Here is a 27,032-nt window from a genome sequence, read left to right on the forward strand (position 1 = left end):
GCTCTCTTCTCTATGCGCAGCCGCTGATTCCTCTCACTACTGACCGCACTGTAGTCCGCATTGTTTGCAGTCGCCTTCCTCCAAGAGTGGGCGGTTATCATCAGGTAAGGACATCAAGACATTTTCGAAATGATTTTTCTCACTTAGCTCTATTTCAGACATGTCTGTTAATCCAACGCATGAAACAAGGACAGCATTTTCTAATCGACAAACATGCACATTCTGTGCATTTGGGTCTCCCCTTAATCCTGACTTTTTCGCGATTTATTTAATAGCCTACAGAAAAATCCTGCGTGATAAAAGAAAAATGCAATGGTATCTTTTGATTTGCATGGATGAGGTGGCAATTGAGCAAAATTACCGCCGTTAAAGTCTGCACGAATGTATTCTGCCCACATTCATCCGTAACCATAAAATGATATCGACATGATGGCTGAACAATGGTTTGCTGTAAAAATTAGAATTTATCTAAGAAATGAGCTTTCTGCCGCTGGATGCGTATCCTGTATGACTGTAAGAACCTATACATGCTTTTGTCTTCTATAAGATAAGCGTAAGGTGTGTCATCTCGATGCGGGTTTGCTTGTGTTTAACGTTGTGAGATGCAGGTGCTTTCACTCGAAGCTGCTTTAATGGTACTAAAGACATGATCAGCGAACGCTTCGACTCCTATTGCGCAGCAAGGCAGAAGTCAATATTCCTGTGCATTTTAGAGAATTAAATTAATACTACTATACAATCGTTCCCCCCTCCTCCCCATCAATAGGAGTATATGAGCAGGCACTCGCTTTCAGGCGTCTCCAAATAAGTGTTTTCAGTTAGACTCATCGCATATTATATTTTTCACTCGGCTTGTTTTCGGGTGGAGCTTTCAAATGATTTTCCCTGAATCAATCTACTTCTATTTTATGTTTGAGAATTATAATTTAAGTATTTTCCCTTACAGTATTTAACTCAATGTCCACAGAAGGCGTGGATTCTTGCAGTCAAATGACTGTACAAAAATATAGGCTACTGCTGCATATATGCTATACTATAGTTTGATGAGATCATTTAACTGCTATGTGAGTTGTCTTTAGTAGTGTACTTACCTCTTCTCAAAATAAACTTGAAAATGATCAGGAAATAGCATGGTAAATGATTTATAAGATGCATTAGCAGTGATGTGGAAAGACCGTATTAAAAATGTAGGCTAGACATGGATTGATTCATTGCGTTCAGGGTAGACCGAGTAAAGTTGTCCTTTTAGATTGATTCATTGCGCACAGGGTAGACCGAGTAAAGTTGCAACATGTTTTGCTTTTTGCTGGGATGCATAATGGTTCATATAAGTCCATATAATAATAGGAATAAGAAAATAAAATGAGATACATTAGATATTAAAAGAACATGTACAATATACAATGTACAATATATTTGCAGGAAAGTGGACTATACTCTTGAAATGATCATGCTAATGTAAAAAGTTTATATATATATATATATATATATATATACATAAAATAATGACTTTTTAAGAACAAACGTTTTAAAGGAGTTGTTCACTTAAAAAAAACAAACAACTTTTGCTGATAATTTACTCACCCCCATGTCATCCAAGATGTCCACGTCTTTCTTTCTTCAGTCGAAAAGAAATGAAGGTTTTTGAAAACATTCCAGGATTTTCTCAATATAATGGACTTTAATGGGAACCAAACTGTTCAAGATCCAATTGAGAGTTTCAGTGCAGCTTTAAAGGGCTTTAAACAACTCCAGACGATGAATAAGGGTCTTATCTAGGACCCTTCGAGTCAAGGCAAGCATTTGTGCTTAAGGTACAAAGGTTAAGGTACAAAAAGAGACAGCCTCTGCTAAGCCCCTTTTTAAAGTTGTTGTTTAAATGTTTTAATGATACCTTTATTATTTAAGTATTTTAACTTATCACTATTTGAGTAGCCTTGAAATAAAATAAATATTTTTTTGTACATCAATTTGCTGATATTAAACCATTATAATACAAAACAACACATACAAATGGCGGATTCTCACTGTTATAGTGTATTTCATCAGAATCTTTTTTGCATTGCATAGCCTAAATACATACAAAGGGTCCATTTTGAACTGTTAAAGGAGTGATACATTGAGAAATCAAATTTTCCTTGAGCTTTTGACATCTAAGAGGTCATCATTTTATAAGAATATCCTGTAAGTTTCAGAACTAAAAACATCCTTGTTAGTCCAATATAAGCTTTTATTGACACCAGCCCCAGCAAACGACTCGTTTTTCAAAGTGGGGAACTATGACGTCAAAGAGGATAAAACACAACCCCATCAGAAGGATCTACCTCGTGATGACAAACCGGATCGAGATACTGAGCAATACAAAATATTGTGCAGTGCCTGGTTGTGGAAGAAGACAGTTGCTGCAAATGCTTCCTCTGGATTCCAGTAGGACTGCATGGATAAACTTTATTTTTAATGACGTTCCAGTTGATGAGGTAAAACATTGTCCGTCTGTTCACTTCATTTCACTGAGGATTTTTTTGTAAACAAGACTGGATTTGCAGACTGATTTACTTCCAAGTCTTCAGTGCGAGACTGAGACGTCCATAAAAACCGAGCATTTTTCAGCTAGGCTCAAAACTAGGGTACAAAATAGCCTATTACTTATTCATTTTGATGTTTTTGAATGCAAAAACCAAGTGAACGTCATAAGTTGACCTCAGACAACAATATAATACAATTTAAAAAGCCAGTTCATGACCAAGGTACAAAACTGTCACCACAGGTACAAGACTGGTCTCTTAAGGTACAAAACACAGGGGTACAAATATCTATCTATCTATCTATCTATCTATCTATCTATCTATCTATCTATCTATCTATCTATCTATCTATCTATCTATCTATCTATCTATCTATCTATCTATCTATCTATCTATCTATCTGTATCTATCTATCTATCTATCTATCTATCTATCTATCTATCTATCTATCTATCTATCTATCTATCTATCTATCTATCTAAATTAGTGAATTATTTTGGTACACATTTGAGTTAAACAAAAGTTTCAAGCCTCTAGCGCTTCTTAAAATTTCAATGAGGCTCTGCACCCATGCACATTTTGTAATTCTCCCACATCTAGCACATCTGATTCAACTCATCAGCAGAGACTTCAAGACCTGAGCTGCATTCCGATTCACAGGGTCCCTGCGCAGTGTTCACTGCTCCCTACTCACTGCGCAGGTGATATCTGCTGGAATTCTCTTCTCTTGACAAAATGTGTTCATTCAAAAACCCTGTAGTGTCACCAACAGATGAAATTTGAGTCTGCATATTAGAGGAGTTTGAGTTAAGTATAATTCTTCTGTAAATAAAGTGTTTAAAAATATTTTTAAATCTCAATGTTTGTATGTGTTTTGCATTGGTAATTAGATTTTGGGGTAACACTTACTGTAAGAATACTGTCTCTTACTGCATAACTAATAAGGAATTACCGAAGAACTAGTAGGTAATTCTTTATTAAAAAAATAATAAATAATATGAAGGAACTATATGAACAGTCATACAAAGTAGTTACGTAATAATCCATTTTATTTTAGCAGTGGAGTGGTGAATGAAGTACACAAATCAAGTACAGATACCACTTTAAAATATTACTGCAGTAAAATTATGATTAGGCCTATTCATTTTCAAAATTACCATAGTAAAAGAACAAAGTTAATAATTTTTTTTTAAAGTACTTGAAAAGTAAAAAGCACTGATTTCTTTAGTCATTCTGCCGCTCTAATAAGAAAGATAAGTGCAGACATTTACTTGGTCTGCAAATAACTTTTTATTTCATTAGCAAAACTTATCATAATGTACATTACATTCAGTGTTCTTTTTTTTAGTAAGTTTGATTTTATTCAGAAGTATGTGGTAATTCTTTATTAATCATTAAAATAGTCATTATATTTTCACTTTAGAATACTGTTTCAGGTTCTAAGTAATTCCTGAAGAATTATCAACTAATTCTTTATTAATTAACAAATAATTTCCTTATATTTTCACTTTAGAATACTGTTTCAGGTTATCAGTTGTCTAATTCCTGGATAATTATTTGATAAGTCTTTCTTAATTACAAATAAGTTTCCTATATTTTCAGTTTCATTTCAGTTATTGCGTCAAATACATGAATTCACTCAATGGCATTCTATGCTGAGGACACCAGACACACACTGTACTGTATATACATTATAAAACTAATCTGAGGTTATAGCAAAGCACTTCTGTGGGGTTCCTTTCTGAAGTTGATTTCTTACAGAACACACTCACAAAACCACAGGCAAACATTTAAATGGCTACTTCTATTAAAGGGTTAGTTCACCCAAAAATGAAAATTATGTCATTAATGACTCGCCCTCATGTCGTTCCAAGCCCGTAAGACCTCCGTTTATCTTCAGAACACAAGATATTTTTGATTTTTTCCGAGAGCTATCTCCCTCCATTAAAAAATGTATGCAAGGTATACCGTCCTTGTCCAGAAAGGTTATAAAGACATCATTAAAGTAGTCCATGTGACATCAGTGGGTTAGAATGTTTTGAAGCATCGAAAATACATTTTGGTCTAAAAATAACAAAAACTACGACTTTATTCAGCATTGAATTCTCTTCCGGAATGAGTTTCTTTCTTCTGCTGAACACAAAGGAAGATATTTTACAGAGCGATTGGAACTTTGTCACCATTGACTGCCATAGTATTTTCTTTTTTTTTTTTTTCTACTATGGAAGTCAATGGTGCCAAACAACCGTTTGGTTCCAATCGTTCTTCAAAATATCTTGCTTTGTGTTCAGCAGAAGAAAGAAACTCATACAAGTTTGCAACAACTTGAGGGTGAGTAAAATATGACAGAGTTTTCATTTTTGGGTGGAGTGTCCTTTTACTGTAACAGTAGTGAAGTAGTCAATGAATAATTCCCTATTAGTTATGCAGTAAGTGAGACACAGTATTCTAAAGTGCGATTTTGGTGTTTTTGTTTATTCTGAGGTTTTATGTACTTCTTTGCAATTTTATGTTTTTTGCTTGCCATTTTCAACTCCCTGGTTGAAAAGATACAGTATCTCAACAGGACCTTCATGGTTACATAAATGCAAATAAATGACCATCCATACTTTAACACACACACACAAATACATCCATAATTAAATATTATTTATATATTGAATGGGTAGCCTATAATGTGTAATTTTTGAGAGCCCTTAACTGAATAAGTGTTTCTTGCGATGTTACTATGAAAATAAATGTGACAGGTGAATGATGTATGTACTTTATGCAAAAAAAAAGACACAAGGTGTGCTTGGATAAAGTGAAGACAAGATGGCTTTTTTGCACTCATTTAAAATGCAAACAATCCCCAATTAAAACTGCTGAGTTGTCAATTTATTTTTGTACAGTACTTTTGGATTATTTCATTATTTTCATTTCTATTATTTATTTTTGTGTCACAGTTTCCAGTGATTTCACAATGACAGATGCTGTGATGGGCACAAAAGGTGTCCACGTGCAGTCTGGGCCTCTTGGCGCTGAGCTGACCGATGAAGAGAAGGAGATCATCAACAGTGTAATTGTCCGGGCAGAAAAGATGGAAGCAATGGAGCAAGAGAGGATTGGGTAAGAAAGAGTTCATTACTGAACAGCAAAACACTGTTGTCACTGTCACCTTTTAGCAGTGTTGGGAGTAACGCATTACAAAAGTAATACATTACAGTAACATATTACTTTTTGCTGTAACGCAGTAGTGTAAGGCATTACTAATCAATTTTCAGTAATATTTTACTTGTTACATGTTCAGTGAGGCTTGTATTACAGTTGTATTACAGTGTATTGTCTGCTTTTACTTCTTAAAGGCAACAGGCTATGTGAACGTTTTAAAGCAGTCTTTTAGTGCCAGTTCAGAGCGGTCGCGTCTGTAACATTGTTTTTTCCTCATAAATGCGAACACGAAAACTAAAATAAAATGAATATTTTAAGTTCTATGGAGACTGCAGAGCCAACCCTTCCTCATCCGATTTGCGCAGTGTAATTAACAGAATTACAAAAAATATATTTTGCCTCCTATTTTTTTTTTGTGTCACGCATGAATGTGTGTCTTTTCGCTAATATGAAAAATAAAACAGACTGATATTTGTCTAATGCCTGGAGTCCTTTAAGGAAGTAGCCTATATATGTTTCAATATATGTATTTTCTGAAATACAGAATTTTTATTTCAAGTTTTGACTGCAAATGTCATGTCCATAATGCTGGACTTCCCCAATTTTAAATGATTTATCCTCAACTAGTTTTGTGGTGTAGGTCTACGTATTTTATAATGTTAACTTCAAATAATACTAATAGCCTAATTTAAAGATAAGGCAGCATTGGATCTGGACGGTAAGGAGAATAACGCTGGAGTTGGAAGAGTGTCGCGATTCTGTAGGTTCGTGGATCTGAGTCGTGTGGCGAATCGCGATTTCGGTTTCATATTGCATATCCTTACAGCCCAAAAGTTAAGTTCTACTTCTGTAGTTATTTTGGTGAAAGTAACTCAAAAGTAATACATGAGTAATGTAACGCATTACAATTCTGAGACAGTAATATTGTAAGGTAATGAATTACTGAATTATAATGTTCAACATGGATATTTGTGGACAGCCTGAGAGAAATCTAAAGTGTGATAGATTTATGACTCGAGATTACATGCTGCATCCTCCACTAATATTGGCACCTTTGATATGATCAAAACAGGCAGTTTATTCTGTTGGTCTTTCATTCACACAACATCTAAACTTTAATTTTTAAACACTTAAAGAGGACTTCCAATGTTTTCTATAGGAAGTACTACAGTATTTGAAGTATTACTTATTAAATAGAGAAAACCAAGGAAGGAAGTACCAATAATTGTGGCATACATACAATATTGCTTTAAATAAAAGTGTGATTATTGTATATACTCAAAATGACAGATACAGTAAAACATGCAGCCTATTTTTCCTTGTATTTAAAACATAAATAGGGCAATGTATATGTTAACTGACCAATACATATGCAGTTGAATACTGTTATTTATGACAGACGTCTGGTGAATCGTCTGGACACCATGAAAAAAGCAGTTTGTGGGGATGGAGTGTCACGCTGTCTTTTATGTGGCGAGCAGCTGGGAGCAGGAGGTGATAGATCAGTGGTCTGCGAGGACTGTAAAAAGGTGAGAAACTGATCAAAATGATAATCATTTAAATGAAACCTCACTTTCAAATCATTTGAATTCTTATGGGATTATATATTACACTGTTTTTGTACATGCAAAATCCTAATTAACTAACAGCAAGTGCAGCAACACATTTTTCTAACGCAAGGGCGGGACAACCTGTCACTCACATGAGATTAACCAATAGCAAACCATCAAACTATCCAGTCAATTCCCATTTTTGATGAACAAAATCAAGTCCTGCCGTTCATTCTTTCTTATTCGAGAAGCCATTTCACTCAGACTTTGCCACAATAGTCTTTCGAAATGTATTTTTCATGCCAATTTGTCTACATACAGGGGGATTCTATAAAACATTAAATCAAATTTTGAATAGTTAGTACTACATAAGTTTTATTCTTCTAGTTCTATTTTGTTTGTTGCAGTTTTAACCTGTTTTAATGAACTGCATGTTAATTCTAGTCTGTTTTTCTAAAACTATGTCCTGTTATTCCCATCAGAACATGTGCACCAAGTGTGGAGTGCAGACTAACACTCGGCCACGGTCTGTATGGCTATGCAAGATCTGTGGTGAACAAAGAGAGGTGAGGGAAATGACAATATCATAAGGAAGTAATCTAAAGTACAACTGTCTGTAAATGTTGCTTGCATATTTTTCCATTAAAGGTATGGAAACGATCTGGAGCCTGGTTTTTCAAAGGTCTCCCTAAGCAGTTCTTACCCTCACCTATGCCCGTTTCCAAACCTAAAGATCCCCGTCCTCAGCAGACCCCTGCAACACCTCCAGTTACTAAGAAATCCCAAGCACCGGTCACAGGTGAGGTGGACAAACTGAGATATCTGTATCAACTAAATCCTTTTTTGCTAAACTCTTTCTATTCATAACATGAAATATGAAACTAAAATCTACCAGACATTTTCACAAACATAATTACACAAAAACAATCTCTGAACTTTTCCACACTTGCACTGTTGACCGAAAACCAGCCAACTGTATTATTCATGTCGGTTCAATCAGGTCACTTGCATCGGTGACATTTTTTGACACAGTCGCACACAGTAATTTTCCGTCTCAAATGCGACTGAAATAGTCGCAATGTAGCGCCTTGAAATGTGACTTTGAAATCTTACTGTGTGAGATAAGCATTATCTGCATCAATGCTTCTCAAATGTATACCGCTGAATGTGTGTATTTGTTGTATTATGCTCCAGAACCACCAACGGATCCATCAGTCACTCAAAAACCACCCGTGGCTCCAAAACCTGCTTATCTTAAAAGTCAGAGTTACTCAGAAGCAGACGGAGAGGCTGCAAGCCCCCAGAATACTCCAGTGATGATGAAAAAGACTGCGAATGTCCATGCTGCCAGACCAAACTCATCCAGCACATTCCAGCCAGGTAAGAACAATTTAGATCCTCTATTTTTTAAATTGGCAGCTTCTATTATAGCCTCACCTATACCATTTTTAATCTTTCTATCGACCTTTCTTATATCCCGAAAGACTGGAAAGTCGCTGCTGTAATCCCAATCTTTAAAGGAGGAGAAAACCAAGATCCAAACTGTTACAGACCGAGACCGATCTCTATTCTGCCTTAATTGTCTTTCCAAGGTCTTTGAATGCCTTATCAACAAGCAGATCACTAATTATCTCGATTCAAACCACTGTCTCTCTGATTTACAATCGGGCTTCCTAGCACTCAAAGTTACAAACGACATCATATCTGCTATAGACCGCAAACATTACCGTGCAGCAGTTTTTGTAGACCTGGCCAAGGCTTTTGATTCTGTCAACCACACCATTCTTATTGTTTGGGTCTCTCAAATCACTGCCTCGACTGGTTCACTAATTATTTTACAAACAGATTTCAGTGCGTTAAATCAGGGTGCTTAGTATCTTAGTCCATTGGCTGTCTCTACGGGGGTGCCACAAGGTTCAATTCTTGGCCCAATATTATTCCCTGTCTATTAACGACGTGGCCTTGGCCGCAGGCGACTCTTCTATACATCTATATGCAGACGACACTATTCACTATACCTGTGGCCCATCTATGAACACTGTGTTAGACAACCCCCAAGTGAGCTTCAATAGCATACAGCACTCATTCCGAGATCTCCAACTACATTTAAACTCCAGCAAAACAAAATGTATGATCTTTAATCGATCTCCCTCTTCACTTTATTATACAACAGAAATTTCAACCCTGGATGGTGTTGCACAACCCGGTCTCATCCCAAGACGTCATATAACTGACGTTTTGGGACGTCTTTTGACCATACGTCAAAATTCGCCTTTTTAGGGCCCCCTTAAACGTCGGTAGATGAGGTTATGGGATCCTAACTCTACCCCAGACCTAAACCTAACCCTAAACCTAACCCGTCACCTAACTGACGTTAAAGGTAAAGCGTCAGTTGTATAGACGGCCCGGGATCGCCATCTACCGACGTTTAAGGGGGCCCTAAAAAGGCGGATATTGACGTATGGTCAAAATACGTCCCAAGATGTCAGTTATATGACTTTTTGGGATGAGACTGTGTTATGTTGCACTGGAAATCGTTGACAATTACAAATACCTTGGTATTTGGTTAGATTCTTCACTCTCATTCCACACCCACATTAGCAAACTCCAATCTAAGATAAAATCCAGGATTGGCTTTCTTTTTCGTAATCTCCGCTAAACTCGCTCTTGTGAATATGACTATCCTGCCTATCTTAGATTTTGGCGATGTGGTTTACAAATCCGCCTCTAACACTCTTCTGAGAAAGCTAGATGTATTATATCACAGTGCTATACGTTTTGCTACTAATATCCCATTTAGTACTCACCACTGTAAACTTTATATTGGTTGGCCTTCCCTTCATATTCGACGACAAAGACATTGGTTTTATTTAATCTATAAAATCATTCTAGGCATAGGCCCTACCTACTTGAAAAACCTCATTTCGGTAACCTGTCCTTCTCGCAACCTGCGTTCAAGTAGGTTTATCTCATTAACTACCACCAACGTTCGCACTTCCTTTGGCCGTCTTTCTTTTCAGTTCTCCTCTGCTAACGATTGGAACGAACTTCAAAAATCCTTAAAGGGTTAGTTCACCCAAAAATGAAAATTAAGTCATTAATTACTCACCCCCATGCTGTACCAACCCCGTAAGACCTTCGTTCGTCTTCGGAACAAAAATTAAGATATTTTTGATTAAATTTGAGAGCTGTATAACTACCACATTGGCTCCTAAAGGACTGCCTCTTGACGGCCCAGAAAGTCAATGAAGAAAATGTTTAAATATCCCAAGTGACTACCGTGGCTCAACTATATGTTTATCAAGCGACGCGAATACTTTTTGTGCGAAAAAACAAACAAAAATAACGAGTTTATTCGACTATTTCTTTTCTTCCTTGTAGGCCAGAACGAGACTTCCTTAGATTTCCACGACGCATGCGCGAGATTTGCGATCTGCTCACACCAGCTTACACTACTTCAGATCGCAATTCTCGCGCATGCGTCGTGGAAATCTAAGGAAGTCTCGTTCTGGCCTACAAGGAAGAAAAGAAATAGTCGAATAAACTCGTTATTTTTGTTGTTTTTTCGCACAAAAAGTATTCGCGTCGCTTGATATACATATAGTTGAGCCACGGTAGTCACTTGGGATATTTAAACATTTTCTTCATTGACTTTCTGGGCCGTCAAGAGGCAGTCCCTTAGGAGCCAATGTGGTAGTTATACAGCTCTTAAATTTAATCAAAAATATCTTCATTTGTGTTCCGAAGACGAACGAAGGTCTTACGGGGTTGGTACAGCATGGGGGTGAGTAATTAATGAATTAATTTTCATTTTTGGGTGAACTAACCCTTTAAGGCTTGAAACATTCGTACCATTACCCGGTTTCAAACGATTGATATCTAAACTATGGGCTCTATGCACGGCGTTATTTCCGGTGAAGGATTAAGGATGCTCGATAACTTCCGCCGATCATAGAGTCCAATGCAATACCGAGAATTTATATTGAATTTTATACTCCATGGTTATACTAATGAAACGTTAGTCACAAAAACAGATAAAACAGACACCCCTCGTTGTGTTTATGCTTCTTTTTAAAATTATATTAAATAAACATAACTATATATAAAATTACATCTAAACGTATGTACGTTTCGTTTCAAAGACGGGAGGACAGTAAATATTGAAGACTCTGCCATAATCCCGTTTTCTCCGGTTTTCCTCCGCTTTAATCTACACAACCGGAAATGGACGAGCATCCTTACGTCAAATGCGGAACTTATGCGTGCATATAGCCCATTGAGACACCACCACTGTTTTTGTTAGCATTATTATTTCTCCTCTTTGCAAACCAGTCTATTACTATTTGTCTATCTTCAAGTGCAGCTATTTGTCAATAACGTACACAATTATTTATTATTCTCTTATTACTGTTCCTTTAGGAACACTGTCTAGCTGTTGTAGTTTGAATTACTTTGTACGATGTACCTTTTGACTGAACTACTCTCTTGTATACCTGTATTAAACTGTATTGTCTGTTATGTCTAACTTTATGTGTCTGCTCCTTGAAGTTTTATCTTGGCCAGGTCGACGTTTTTAATGAGAATGAGTCCTCTATGTGCCTACCTGGTAAAATAAAGGATAAATAAAATAAAAAAGAACAAACATTGACTTAAACCCACTTACTGTAAATCATTGTTGTAATAAAATGGTTATTCCACATACCTGGCAAGGTTTTAAACACATGCGCACAAAAATGTAATATTATTGATAAAAAATATAATTCTTCCACCAAGAAATGTAGTTCTTCTGATGCGGAATGGTTGCCAAGCAACACAGACGCTGCAACAGACAGATGCAGTGGCGCAGTAATACTGATGTAATGCGGTCGGTCACATGTGTATGCTCGTAGAGACATTTACAACGCCTTTGAGTGCGGCTCAAACAATCATAATCAAGGACATACTTAAGTGTGTTAAGAAACAGTCATGAAAGGGTTCTCTCTTTAAGTTAATTAAATGCCCGTTTATTTCATTACATTTTCATTACAAAAAAAAAAATACTTTTGGGATTTGAAGTTCAATACACTGCACATTCAGTACAGTTAAACATACTTCTTTTTCACAAGGGTAGCAACATGTTAAACAACAAACCTACTCAAGGAGTATTTATTAATATGCTTGAAATAATCTAAAGAGAATTGTATCCCTACCAGTTGCTCAGGAGGCAGAGAGAGGAGCCTACCAAACCATTAGCAATGCATCTAATGTCCAGGAAAGAGCTCATCCTACAGAGAGGGAAGAGCAAAAGCCTGCTGTCACCCCTCGACCCGCCCAGCATCAGGCGGCTCCGTCAATGGACGATGAGGAAGAGGCCAACAGCTATGACTCAGATGAAGCAAGTAAGCAGATTTTCACCGAGTTCTTGTTCTTCCTTGTTTCTGTCTGGAAGAAAGATATTATTTTAAAAATGACGACACATCAAATCATTGTGAGACTGTTGCTGTCCGTTTTCTCATTTTTGGTGGAAAGAGGCCTTTGTGGGATTTTATTATAGGAAGTTAATAATAATCACCTGTTGGATTTATTATATCCTCACATTAATCACTAAGTGCGAGTAGCACCAAAAATGTCGATCTGTGTCTAAATTTCTTGACATGAAATTCAGTCAATTGTCAAATGTGCTTGAAATAATTTTTACACCATTAGATGTCGCTGTTGCATTAAACTTTAAATATTTAATTATGTGTGTGTGTGTGTGTGGGGGGACAACCTGAATACACTACACAGAGACTCACAGGGACTCGTGTCACTATGGGTACCTAATATGAGGTCCTCATAAGGAAACACGCTTATAAATCATACAGAAAGAGACTTTTTGAAAATGTAAAAGTGCAGAATGTTTTGTGTGATGGGTAGGTTTAGTGTAAGGGGAGAGAATATACCGTTTGTACAGTATAAAACCCATTGGTCTATGGAGGGTCCCCACAAAGATAGCAAACCAGGCGAGTGTGTGTGTTTGTGTGTGTACAGGTTTGATTATATACTTGTGAAGCCCAAATGTCCTCACATGTATAATATTATGAGAACCGACTAGTGAGGACATGTTAGTGATCTGATTCCTCACTAGATAAAAATGCTCATAAATCAGCCAAAACTTGTTTTATTTAAATCTAATGTTTTGCACATGTTTCTGCGATGGATATTCAGGGGTAGGGGTTGGGTTTGGAGATTACTTCATATCATTATTATCATATCATATCAACCTTATATCAGATCAATGGAGGTTTATGCAATGTCCTTACTAAAATGGTGAAACACGTGTGTGTGCATTTCAAATGAAATGCAACAAGAAAAAGGCAACACATACACTAAAATGTAGACCTGTGAGCTTTTCCTCATGCATTCAAACCTAATGAAATGCTTGTGCCTAATGCAATTTATTTTGTTTGTTTTAGCAACTCTGGGAGCACTGGAGTTCACTTTACTATATGACCAAGGGAACAACAGCCTCCATTGCAACATTATTAAAGCAAAGGTATCTTCAGTATTTTCACATATATTAATATTAAAAGTCAAATTATTGCACACAAACAAAAATAACTATAAAATTCATGTTGGTTAATTATGTTGATAATGTAATATTATTGTGATTATGAAATATCATCATGCAGCAGTAATTGAATTGCCTTGAATTTAATTGCCTGAGCAGTGCCAGTATTGTGCTGATATATAGTCTTGTATTGGGACTTTTCACTGTTTGCTTCTTATTTGTGAGTCTTCACTTCATAGAACAGAATGACAATCATGGTCAGAATTTGAAATGTTATATCAGTAATATTGCTCTGTGCTTGATTTTTTATTTGTTTTTAAGCAGTTTTAATATTTTTTATAGGGTTTAAAGCCAATGGATTCAAATGGACTGGCAGATCCATATATTAAGCTTCATCTACTACCAGGTGCAAGCAAGGTGAGATAGAGGACTTTTTAATATGCTGTTTGTAGCACTTTACCTTTGCAACTGGTATTATCAAATATTAATAATTTTGAACTTTAATAATTTTATTAATAATTTTTTGAATTTTGAAACATGTCTGTATTGTTTATTAAAGTAATAGAAGAGTACTTATATTACTAAAGTTATAGAATTTGTCTGGTATTCATTGTTCAAATAATATTTAAAACATTCTTATGCTATTGTAGTTTTGTTAATTTTTGTATTATTATTGTGTTCATTTTTTAAGTTAAATGTTGACAACAACATGCTATTCTACAATGGTTCTTAATAGTCTTATATATGAAGAATATATAGAATATATATATAAATTAATATAAATATTAAGAATAATAAAAATAAGGGTAACACATTATCCCAAGTCCACTTTCAACAATCTATTAACTATAAGTATCTTTGCAACTACCAGCCATTAGAATATTAGCAAACTGTCTGTGTAACATAAAGATTTAAAGATTTATTTTGATGCTCAACAAACATTCTATTGACTATAAGTAATTAAAAGTACTGTACCTGTTAACTTCTACTAACCCTAACCCTAATCTAACAGTCTACTAATACTCCAATGAGAGTTTGACATGTAGGTGCAAATTAATCAGTTAGTTGACATGTGGTTGCAAAGTTCCTATAGTTAGTATAATTGTCACAATGTAAGTCACCAGACTAGTCACATCACACTACATTTCCCATAAACCCTTCTGGCTCACACCTGCACACACTTCACATCACCTACCCCTGCCATCATTCACCCTCATCAGCTCGACTCCTAGCCTGCACACTCATTAGCGTTTGGTCTTGTAGTTCAACACTGAACTTTTATCTGACCACCTACCTGTGCATTGAACTGTCCCATCATTTGTCTTAGTAGTAGTGTAGTGGTTAGCAGATGGAGGCTTCAGGAACAATGAAAGTCTTTGAAACGATCCGACACCTGTCTCCATGGTGACCCCTAGTGGTCAGAAAAGTGTAAATGGAACAAAATGCAATTTCAAATTGCATTATCCAATCATCTTATAAGATTATCAAGTGTATATATGTTCTTTTATCAATTGTCAGGGTTTGATTTGTTAGTTCTATGAATGGATCAGCTAAACAGACCAATACGACTATTAACTACCATTATTTATTTTAATTCTACTAATGTCAACGCATTCTCACCCTAGGGCGTCATGTAGTGGCGCTTTTGAAATTTCATCTAAATCCAGTATAAGAAGTGGACAGAGCTATCTCATTGGAACTCCATTGAGACAAGAGAAGCCCGTTTTTGGCGATTTTTTTTTAGCACTTCCGTTCCTGACGCACAGACTCAAACAGAGCTTGACGACGTAGATGTGACGTGAGCAACCCGTCTGTCTTCTAGTGGCTGTGGAATGAGAAATCTGAATTATTCCCTTCTGAAACTTGCAGAGGCGGAGCGTGTGAGTAGGAGCTGTCCATGAGCGAGGAGCAGGAGAAACTTTTTCTAGGTGTTCTGATTAATTATTTTGTCATTTTGCCTCCAAGTTTCCCTGATTGCCCGCGAGCTTCTCCTCCCGTCCATACGGTAATCTCTCTACTGTGCGACAGAGAGTCGCGTGGTTATGACGCAATCGTTGGCCTACTTTTACAAAAAAACTGCTTCTACGGGGCCATAACATATGCTACAAGGATATGGAGCATTTTATACATTGTCGTGTTTCTTTAGAAATAAATAATGGACAAATGGGGTCTTCAAACGCCTCAGATTTAAAGTTATTCGCTGTCAAAGTGACGCCAAAATGAATGGGAGTCAATGGAAATGCTAACGCAAGTGAAGTTCTGCTACAAGATGGCAGCTCCCGCGAGGCTTCAACTTCCAGTCGATGGATTACCCCCTTGAAAAATCCAACGCACATGGCACCCTTTAGCATCAATATAACATTGTTCGGTTATGGGTAGATTTAGTTCTGGGGTAGGGTTAGGTCTATATATAGGCCTTCTGGCCTACATCTCATATTGACGCTAAAGGGTGCTATGTGCATTGGATGTAGACGAAATGTCAAAAGCGTCAGTATATGACGCCTTGGGATGAGAACGGGCTGACTAATGTCTAATTAAATAGTCTAAAAATGTATAAAACTGATCAGAGATCAGGTAAAACCCACATACACTTGTTCAATGGTTCTCAGTGAATCCTCATGATTCATGGGTTGACAGAGATCATTGCCCCCAGCGGTGAACCATTGAAATTCCGAAGTGTTCCGAAACGTTTCGAAACAATGGAGCCTCATTTACTGAAATCACAACCCGGTCATATAACTGACGTTTTGGGACGTCTTTTGACCATACGTCAATATTCGCCTTTTTAGGGCCCCCTTAAACGTCGGTAGATGAGGTTATGGGATCCTAACTCTACCCCAGACCTAAACCTAACCCTAAACCTAACCCGTCACCTAACTGACGTTAAAGGTCAGTTGTATGACGGCCCGGGATCGCCATCTACCGTCGTTTAAGGGGGCCCTAAAAAGGCGGATATTGACGTATGGTCAAAAGACGTCCCAAGACGTCAGTTATATGACTTTTTGGGATGAGACTGTGTTAGAAATCACGTGACTCTGGCAGTTTGATACACACCCGAGCCATTGATTCAGAATATACGATTTTTAAAGTCTTCGAAGCTTCTTGAAGCAGTGTTTTAAAATTGCCAACACTAGTCTTTTTTTCTTCAATTCTCTTCACTACCTGCAAAAGATAAGACTTACCATTCATATACCAGTATCACCATCATGATCTGAAATCCAGACACTCACCTGCTAAATTCCTTTGTGTCATTCAACAAAAACTGTTCATATTTTACCTGGGTTTGCAATCTTCTGTTTTGTTCAATGTCATAAGTGGACTATTGAAATAAACCTAAATTTACTAACTGTTATTGGCTATAAAATTGTTGGTAGGGATATAAATTTTGTTTTGCAAAGTTTGCAGCTTCAGTTGTTGTAATGTTGATTCACATTGTTTCTAGATTATTGTGCAGAGTGATGAGATAATTGGAAAACACAACCTACAATTCCATTGTTTTTTGGCCCTGGCACAAAATTACCAGCTAACATATTTTTACTAATCATATCTACTAGCTTCATGAGAAAGGCCTATAATATACAAGTTATACTTAATACTGGTCAAGCAATGATGGTTAAACAGAGCATCTTTGTTGTCAATGCAGTCAACTAAATTACGAACCAAGACCCTACGCAACACTCGCAACCCAAACTGGAATGAGACGCTGGTGTACCACGGACTGACAGATGACGATATGCAGCGCAAGACCCTCAGGTTTATGTCTACTTTGGTACAGTTACACACAGTGCTCTTGTACAGTTGCCATAGTTCTGCCATGTTGGCCACATACAAAATAAATCAACATTTTCTAATTGTATGGAAGTTGTGGATTTAGCTCAAATAGTAGAGCATAGTTAGCAACACCAACGTCATGGGTTTGATTCTCAGGGAAAGCAAGAACTAATACAATTTGAAACTTAAATGCAATGCACATCACTTGGCCATTTAGTAAATTAATTTGATAATGTATCAGAGTTTTTTTTTTACTCTAGCTTTAATTAATTTTGAATTCATTTTTTATTTTAGAAATTATAGTTCCTTACAGTTGCCACTGTAACATTACATTTCTATTTTGCTTGTTTTTCATCTTATATTTATATTTTATTTTATTTCAACTTTACTTAAATGGATAAAAAAACTCTTTTTAATAGAATATTTAGTTTTAGTGAACAATAACACCAGTTAAATAGCTAATCATAGACTACAAAAGTATTTTGTTCTTGTGTTTTGAAAGTGATATATATATTTTAATGTATTGGACATTCAGTAATCATGGATACGTTTAACTATTGAAGGGTTTTTACTTACGTCTATGCAGAATATCTGTCTGTGATGAAGACAAGTTTGGCCACAATGAGTTTATCGGAGAAACCAGAGTTGCGCTGAAAAAACTCAAGTTCAATCAGAAGAAAAACTTTAATGTGTGTCTAGAGAGGGTTGTCCAAGTGAGTGCTTTACCCGTAATAAATGACAACCATTGATGAATTAACTGAACATTTATTGCTTTTAAATATGTAATGATTTTTTTTGTCTCTTTTTACATAGACAAAAAGAACATCAACTGCAGGTGGTGCACGAGGAATCACCCTCTATGAGGATGAGGTAAATATTCATTCTCATATTTATAGAGGTATATTACATAATTGAAACACCTAAAAATGTATTTACATTAAGATTAAGGTCACATTCAGCTAGCAGTTATACTATTATTATCCAGGCTACACTTTAGCATACTTTTAAAAGAGGAACTTATCACCCAAATGATATACTTTAAAACAATACTTGAGTGCAAACTGAATGTAATGTTTGTGGACAGTCAATTGTACGTTAGCTGCAATTAAATAAAAATATATTATAGTTTAAATGATATTAAATGCATTTCGCTGAAATTTAGAAATTTAGATCCAATTAAGTAAGACTTAAATACATCTTTATATGTAACATAATTAGTAGTATTATCTTTGAAATATGGTTAAAGTTACTGCTGATTATAATGACAAGAATTTATGGTGAACTAAAATACAACTTAATGTCATTTCTATTGAAACTTGTATTTATTTAATTATTTTTATTTTTTTTATTTAGTATAAATATATTAACTTTAAATGTAATATTGAATAGCATTCTAGAGTTAAAATTATAATCAAGTACTTGATGTGCTTTAGTTAGTCACTTTAGAGCATGACAAAATATTATTTAAAAAACTATTTAAAATGACCTTTTCAGGAAAACTTTTATTTTGACGTTGGTAAATTAGAAGTGGCAATTTAATTCATTAAAATTATATAATCTGCAAGTAAAGCTTTTTAAAACATGCTTTTGAAATTTACACTACAAGTATGCATTCACTACAATTAAGTGCAGTTCTTTTTCTAACAGATGTTTGAAAATTTGACCAGATGACACAGGATCCCTATAGTCTTTTTACACTGATTTCCATTTACTGATTATTATTTTGCGCATCCTGTGTATTTGTATGTCAGCTGCAAATACCAGCAGTAGCAGAATTAATTAACATCCATGTGCTTTTTGTAGGATGAGGTGTTTCCACAATAACTACATTTGCAATGAACACTCCTGTGCTATCATTATCATCCACACTGCTATTTTTGTACCTGTGTAGACTGGGAAGGATGGCACTGAGATGGAAGAGAGAGGGCGTATCCTGATTTCCCTAATGTACAACACCCAGCTGAGTCGTCTCATTGTAGGTGTTGTACGCTGTGTTCACTTAGCTGCAATGGATGCAAATGGCTACTCTGATCCCTTTGTCAAAATGTAAGTCTCTTCTCAATGTCTATATATGATAACGTATTTATTATATGCTTAGGAAACACTTATATAAGTTAAGGCATTAAACAACATTAAAATACACCATTCATATTAAATCTGTTCTAAAAATGAAACCAAATTCTTTGAATTCTGTGATTATTTCTATGAATAGATGTCTGAAACCTGATATGGGGAAGAAAGCAAAAAACAAGACACAGACCAAGAAGAAGACACTCAACCCAGAGTTTAATGAGGTATGTTGTCCACTTGTCATGCATTTATGCACATATTACTTTATTAATTAATACAATCGCTTATATTTATATCAGAGTACAGTGATCCAGAGAAATGCAGACACAAATACGAAAGTTTGACAAGGTTATTTATACCCAACTACTAATTATTTTTAATTCAGGGGCAGGAGCCTGTTCACTGTACCTCTATTAATACATCTGAGATTATGACATATGCCAAGATTTTCTTATTGTGATAATTCATCTGTGGCTTATTTGGGTATTCAAATGCATTTGTGGTTTTGATTAAATCTGGTGGTTTTGATTCAAAAGCTACCCCTAATGCTGTGCTGATTTAATGGGAAAACATCTTTGTTTGACCGGTTGTAAACGCGTATGGGAAACATGCCAACAATTTGGCTTAAATAACCTCTAATGATGATGTCATCAGAATGCACACGTCAGGGGCTACACGGACGTGAGACAGGTGCGCTTTCAGGTTCCTTTGTCTTTAGAACTGCATTGTGTGCCGTGTGTGCTATTTCTTTTCAAACTATCCCTTTTGCTAGGAGTTAGTTTTGTCTGGCAGGAATAAAGACTTTGTCACTCTCTAGAAACGGAAAGAAAAAGAGTAGAAAAAAATCATGTTGCGAGAATCATGTTGCCACAAAGAGATGTGTGCCACCCTGCTCACTGGCTATCTCGGATAGTACTTACAGTAAATCAGCCCAGCATCTTGTTTCCGGTTTGTCGGGGAACAGGGTTACAGTCAAGTTACAGTCAAGATGGGTTTTTTAAGTATATACAGACACATTTCCACACTTCATAACAAAATCTGTGATTAATTGTGATTAACTTGGAAAAATTTCGTAAATAATTATGATTAAATATTTTAATCATAAAACTAGTAATTATATATATTCAGATTAAACTTGGTGACTCTTTTTTAAATGAAAGAGCAATTTCAAATAGTGAGGATTAATATTAAATTAATTATTGAAATATTAAGTTAATTAAATTAGCCTTAATATTAAGTTAGCCTTGTTAGTGTTCTGTTGCAATTCTGGGAGTTCTTCTTTGTGCTTGCTATTTTCCTTCTGCTTTGATAAAAGTATGCGTGAATATGCTAGATTCTTCTTGTTTGACATGTGAATTGTTCTTTTGCAGGAATTCAGCTATGAAATTAAGCATGCAGAGCTGGCTAAAAAGACTCTTGATATCTCAGTATGGGACTACGACATTGGAAAATCCAATGATTATATAGGTATTTACTTTTATTCTGTAATATTATTGTTTGTCATTGTATTTCTTAATCTATGTTTACACCTGGTATTAACATCTGTCTGGTCAGGTTTGGAGATATGGAGATAACATTAGGAAGTGATATTTTGTTTTAAATTACCCTAAAAGTTTGATTAAACCATCAAATATATACATATTTTAAATATGAGGGAAGATCAAAATTTTAAACCTGGTTAAGATATTTATCTGACAAAATTATTTGTCAAAAAAGTCAATCTAAAACGACAGGGTTTATTTTACTATGCAAAAAAAAAAAAAATGCTGGACTAGAATATATTAATTTATTTGCATACATTTATTTGCTCGTGTTCGTAATTTATTTGTATGACAGCCTGGCCAATTTTTTTTTTTTTTTTTTTTTTTTTTTGCACAATATGGCATGTTTCATTGCATTAAAGCACAACTATGCCTGAAAACCTCTTGGTTACTGACGTAACCCTCATTCCCTGATGGAGGGAACGGAGACATTATGTTGACTGACAAATGAGGTCTCACTTGGAAGCCCCAATCACCTCTGCCAATGTGCATTGGAATTGGCGAGTGGGATTTGCATGCCGAGCGGTTCAGGGTTGTGCCAGGGGGATCATAACATTTCTGATTCCTCCACCACTGAACTAGAGTCACATCAGTAACCAAGACGTTCCCCATGTGTCAGTCACTACAATGCGGTTTCCTGACAAATGAGGATCCCTATGGAAAACATAACCTCTGAACTATGTTATGAGTGTTGAAAGCACAGATGTTGGCAAGTCGTAGTGTGTACTTTTGGCAACTGCTCCCATAAAGTCATAACCTACCCAGCTCCCCATGTAAGCCTAAGTGATAGCCATTCATGCCAACGGGATTTACCATGGAGACGGCTGTAGCTGCTGTCCTTGTGTTTTTGTTTCACAGGAACTTTATTCCCACTTTTTTTCATCTATTGTGTTAACTTGTTAGCAGCTGCCTTTTTCAATACCAGTAAATCTTTAAAGAGAAATCACAAGAGAGTATTGATATATATTTTTTTTTTGTCATGGAACATGAAAATAGCATGAGCTTGTGTTAAGTCCACAGACCTTATTTCAAGCATTTAACCAAAAAAATTAAAAAAATAAAAATATTGAATTCAGGATGATGGAACCGAACCGTTTTGGGGTTTTGGTCTGCGTCCTCTTGATCCCATTTGCGCATATATTTAGCAATGTCTACTTGTGAACAGATCAACCAGAAAATATGTTGATACTAGGTGTTAACAGTTGTCATTATGTTTCAAATTCACCATTCACCACTGACTTTCATTTCATTCCTCTATTGAAAACAAACATTGCATTGGTATGTTTTAATACTACTAATATTTCATGATCAGGGGGCTGCCAGCTTGGAATCACTGCCAAAGGTGAGCGTTTGAAGCACTGGTATGAATGCCTAAAGAACAAAGACAAGAAGATTGAGCGTTGGCACACTCTTCATAACGAGAATCACATCTCAAGTGATTAGGCTCTTTAAGCTTTGTGCATGCCTTTGACAGTTTCACTTCCTTAAGTTGTACTTGGCCCATTTGCCAACTCCATTACCCTCCACTAATGCATATTTTGGGTTGTACCGATCTTGCTCTTGTCCGGTTGACACACGGTATGCTTTCAAAGAACAAAATGTGATGTCTGGAGCTCTACTGTTCACTGTGACTTACATACAAATAACCATCGTTTGGCATTGAAAAGTAAAAGAACTGCACTGTTATGTCATGTTCTCTTATCTGGCCAAAGTAGCATTGTGTTATTTTAAGTTAAAGTTTAAGAACAACTGTAAAAACTCCAAATATTTATCTTGTTGTGGGAATGCGTTAATATCATGTCTCTTAGCAAACTCTTAGCAAAAAAATAATTATTAAAGTCTTTCTCCTTAGAAAAAGAGGCAGATACAGAATATATAAGCCCTATTTTAACCAGTTTTACCCATGTTTACAGGCCATTTAAAATGTCAGGTAAAATTTAAAATTCACACTTTTAACAAAAATAACACTTTATTGACTTATTTAACACCTTCCACATCAAAGTTAAAAAATTATTTCAAACAAATAGGGAAACAGCATGTAGGGATGTTTACACAGCACAGATAAGACTAAATCCAAAGAATGTTTAAGAATTTTAAACCATTACAAATCATTTTACGTGATCTGTTTGATAAGGATACATTTAATATGACTTAGGTTAGATAATCTAGTGAATGAAATTTTGTAACACATTGCTTGGTGTGCCTGGTTTATAACAACACTTCTATGTAAGCACACTATTCCACAAAACCATTTCAAACATGCGCCTTATTTGTAGTCTATAATGCGCTGAAAATACAAATGCCCTTGTGTAAAGACAACAACTTCCATGGTCAATGAAAAGATTTTAATAAAAGAATAGACTAGTCTAATGGCTGTGAAGCAAGCCAATATTACTTTAATTAGTCACCTGCAGCCTGTTTGTCTTGTGACTGTAGACCAATCACAGGATTGCATCAGGAAAGCACATTTACAATAGAATGACCTCAACATTATAACCAGCTCTAATACATGAGAGTATCTGTGATCATTGTGAATGCAATTCGTTTTCTTTGTATAATTTACACCCTGTTTGCCAACAAACGCTTCACAGCGACACTTCCGGGCTGTTCTCCTTCTATTCGTAGATTTGCATTTCACCAAGGCATCACACAAACAGCTGATTTTACATTTTAAACCTTATTTGTGGTGATAGTAGGCCTATATTTTGTAAAATACATTTGGTCCTAAATGACCAAAGGACCATCAGTGATCTAACAGGACCTGGTCTCGGCACTACTATGGCACGAATTGGCTTTTTATGAAAAGATATGAGAATGAAAACTTTTCAAAGCTAAAATTGCAAAAATGTTGTCGTTGGTTTTTGTTATGCTCAAAGTAACTGTACAATCAAAAACAGTGTTTATTAATCCTAATCAATATAATTTATGTGATCAAATATATGTATTTAAACAAAAAAGGGGTGGGTGATATGACCAAAATCTTATATCACAAGTAATTTTATTTTTACGATAATGATATATATCACAACGTAATTATTTTTGCTTTAAATGGGGTAAAAACATCATCAAAAATTAAAATAATGTCATAGAAATTTTATTATTCTTGTCGCTAATTTCAATCACAAAAAAATGAACACTAGCCTATGTACAAACTTTATATTTATTCTTGTTAGACAAGTGAGACAAAAGTGATTGAGTAAAGAGCATTTAGAGATTTTCTCTGTTTTTTTTCCCATTAATGACACAGATGACAGCAGGTTTATTAGGCTGCTGTCACTTTAAGACCGAATGCTTTGATCCAATATACTGTTACACATGAGTTTTTTTTCTCAAATGTTTACATTCACTTAAGACATAAATTACTGTGTTTATGAGGATACTGGCAAAGACTGGGATTTTTACATAAGTGTGTGTATTTAATCTGCGAAAAGAACTCAGTGCCTGCGTGCTCTATGAACAGCGGCTTCATGTTTACACAACAACGATGTATTAAAAACAGAAAAAAAAATTCTTTGTACAGATGACAATATTGTCAAAACCATCTCCACTCACATGGATCAGCGAAAATGACTAAAAACGCTGTATTATGCATGCCAGGCCAGTAGTTGGCGATGTAAATCTATAGACTGAACACGTAATACGCATGTGCATGCCATCACCATTTTCACAGATTTATGTTTTTGTAGTTTAGATGGAGACGATAACAGTATCATTTTCAAAAACTTGCACTTTGAAACCCGTTTACAAAAGTTCGCTTTTTTCAGCCTCCCAAAACACTGATGTTGTGTAAATGAAAGGCCATTTTTAGTTGAAAATGGTGTCATGTAAACGGCCCCTTACAGCACTCAGAGAGCGTGTGCATGTTATCTTTCGCTGCTTATTGTGTTTTAACTGTTTAAAATCAGTTGTTTTTAAACCGGAATGCTTAAAACGCATGCAAACAATAAGCTTTTATGATGGCACAAATCATGTGCGTATACTGCGTAACCCCGATAGGCCAAAAATCGTGTCAATGAGTTTGTCACCCACCCATAATGTCCACAATTTAAAGGGGTGGTAAAGTATCAACATTGAAAGTTCAAAGCAGAGGAAGATATTTGCTTTTAAAGAAAAGGACTACAAAAAACAGCTGGTAGGGACTACACGACATCACCAACCCTAAAATGTACATAAACCCCGCCCCCAGGAACACTCAGTCCTTGTTGAGAAGAGGAAGAGTGGTTGTATAAGAGTACATTTGTCAGCTCAAACTTTAGCATCCACCTTTTCACATGCAATAGAAAGTCACTCTGTGTACATCTCACAGCAGTTTCTATACAAGCGATTTATCGATTACATGACAGAATATCCTAATTAAAGATAGTTAACTCCACATCAGCAAATTCATCAACTAACCATTCAGAGACATCCTGTTGTATTCTACATGTTGTCACTTCTTCTTGAGTCTCTCCATCTTTAACTGACTACGTTCTCTGCGAACAGTTTCTGTCATTTTAGTGTGTCTTACAAACACCGCCCTCTGCAGCAGCTTATTTGCATTTAAAGGGCCAGGCACAAAACGGTGCGTTTTTGCAAACCCTCAAAAAGCGACAACTTTAACATGCTATATAAAAATATCTCTGGGGTATTGTGTGCTAAAATTTCACACACACACTCGGGGGAAATCAGAGATTTATTTTACAGCTTGTGAAAATAGCATTTTACCACCCCTTTAAGCTCCAGAATGTTTTCAAATTTTCAAATGTGTATTTAAGCAATAAAAACACATTGCTTATCTCATTTTACTTTTATGTCATGCCTTAGGCTTTAAAACAGTTAGACGTCCAACAAATGAAATAATGAATAAAGTTAAAGCTATTTTTTGGGGGGGAGAGAATACAGGAAAGGGACTTGGACATGATTTGAGCCAGACTCAAACCTATGTCACACCACCATCTGTGCCAGCTCCAACTATATAATGCCAAAACTGATCATTACGACCGCAGCACTGCTCATGTCAATCACTATAATCTGCTTGTGTGAAGAACCCAGAAGTGTGGTTGCCTGTTGTTTGTCAAAATTTGACAATTTGAAAGGGTCATGTCATGTGGAATAAAGTTTTCTTTGATATTTTGATATATAAAACGAGGTCACTGTACTGTAAAAACACTCAAAGTTTCAGATTTTAAAACATCCTCCAAAAACAAACATTTATTGTTACTACTCAGCAAAATCAGTACTTGGTGAAATTATATTTAAGTATAACAGTGGTCATGGATATTGAAGTCTCAAAGGGTAAGAGTGATTTGGTTGTAGGGTCAGAGACTGGTGAAAAATGCCCAATTATTAATACTTTTAGAGCAAGTATTATAAGTGAACCTCAATGAATATCATACTACAAATAAAAATAAAAACCTGACATGACCAACACAATCTCATGGCAACTATTTTACATTTTGTCGAATTGGTCAAAAATTTGTACGATCTCATTCGTATGTTTACACATGATCTCATTCATATGATACATATACAAATTCATATGAAATTGGCACTTTGTAAAATAGTTGTGTTTTCCTGTGAGATCGGGTTGAACAGAAACATTAACCTTTTGTAGTCCAGATGGGTCAATTAGATTTTCAAATTGAATGTGATCTCCCTGTATTTTTTATGACGTCTCATTCACATACAGAGCTGTATCAATGCAATTTTCAAAAAACAAACAAAATAGAGCACACCATTCTAATACTTAAAACCATATTTGCCAGTTTAGTTTGTGAATGATTATTGTATAAATTTCGTCTTTCATTCATGATGCAATTGTATATATAGTGCATGTACTTGCACAGCAGGGAAGTGTTTTGCATGTAAAGATTTTACTTGGAGTTCAAAACACAGAGGCCAATAAAAGTCAGAATAA

General features: G+C 35.6%; 1 protein-coding gene across 1 annotated transcript; it reads left to right on the top strand.

Annotated features, from left to right (window-relative positions):
• On the top strand, positions 1-27,032 carry rph3ab (rabphilin 3A homolog (mouse), b). The gene is made up of 16 exons (XM_039669865.2): positions 1-104; positions 5,471-5,633; positions 7,075-7,204; positions 7,708-7,791; positions 7,874-8,024; positions 8,420-8,605; positions 12,418-12,603; positions 13,660-13,739; positions 14,097-14,171; positions 17,398-17,507; positions 18,112-18,238; positions 18,339-18,395; positions 19,417-19,571; positions 19,738-19,819; positions 20,966-21,062; positions 22,449-27,032. Exons 2-16 carry the CDS (start codon positions 5,488-5,490, stop codon positions 22,577-22,579), a joined length of 1,797 nt encoding a protein of 598 aa, XP_039525799.2. The 5' UTR covers positions 1-104; positions 5,471-5,487; the 3' UTR covers positions 22,580-27,032.

This window comes from Pimephales promelas, chromosome 1, assembly GCF_988280905.1.
Source record: "Pimephales promelas chromosome 1, fPimPro1.hap1.1, whole genome shotgun sequence".
NCBI classification, from domain to species: Eukaryota; Metazoa; Chordata; class Actinopteri; order Cypriniformes; family Leuciscidae; genus Pimephales; species Pimephales promelas.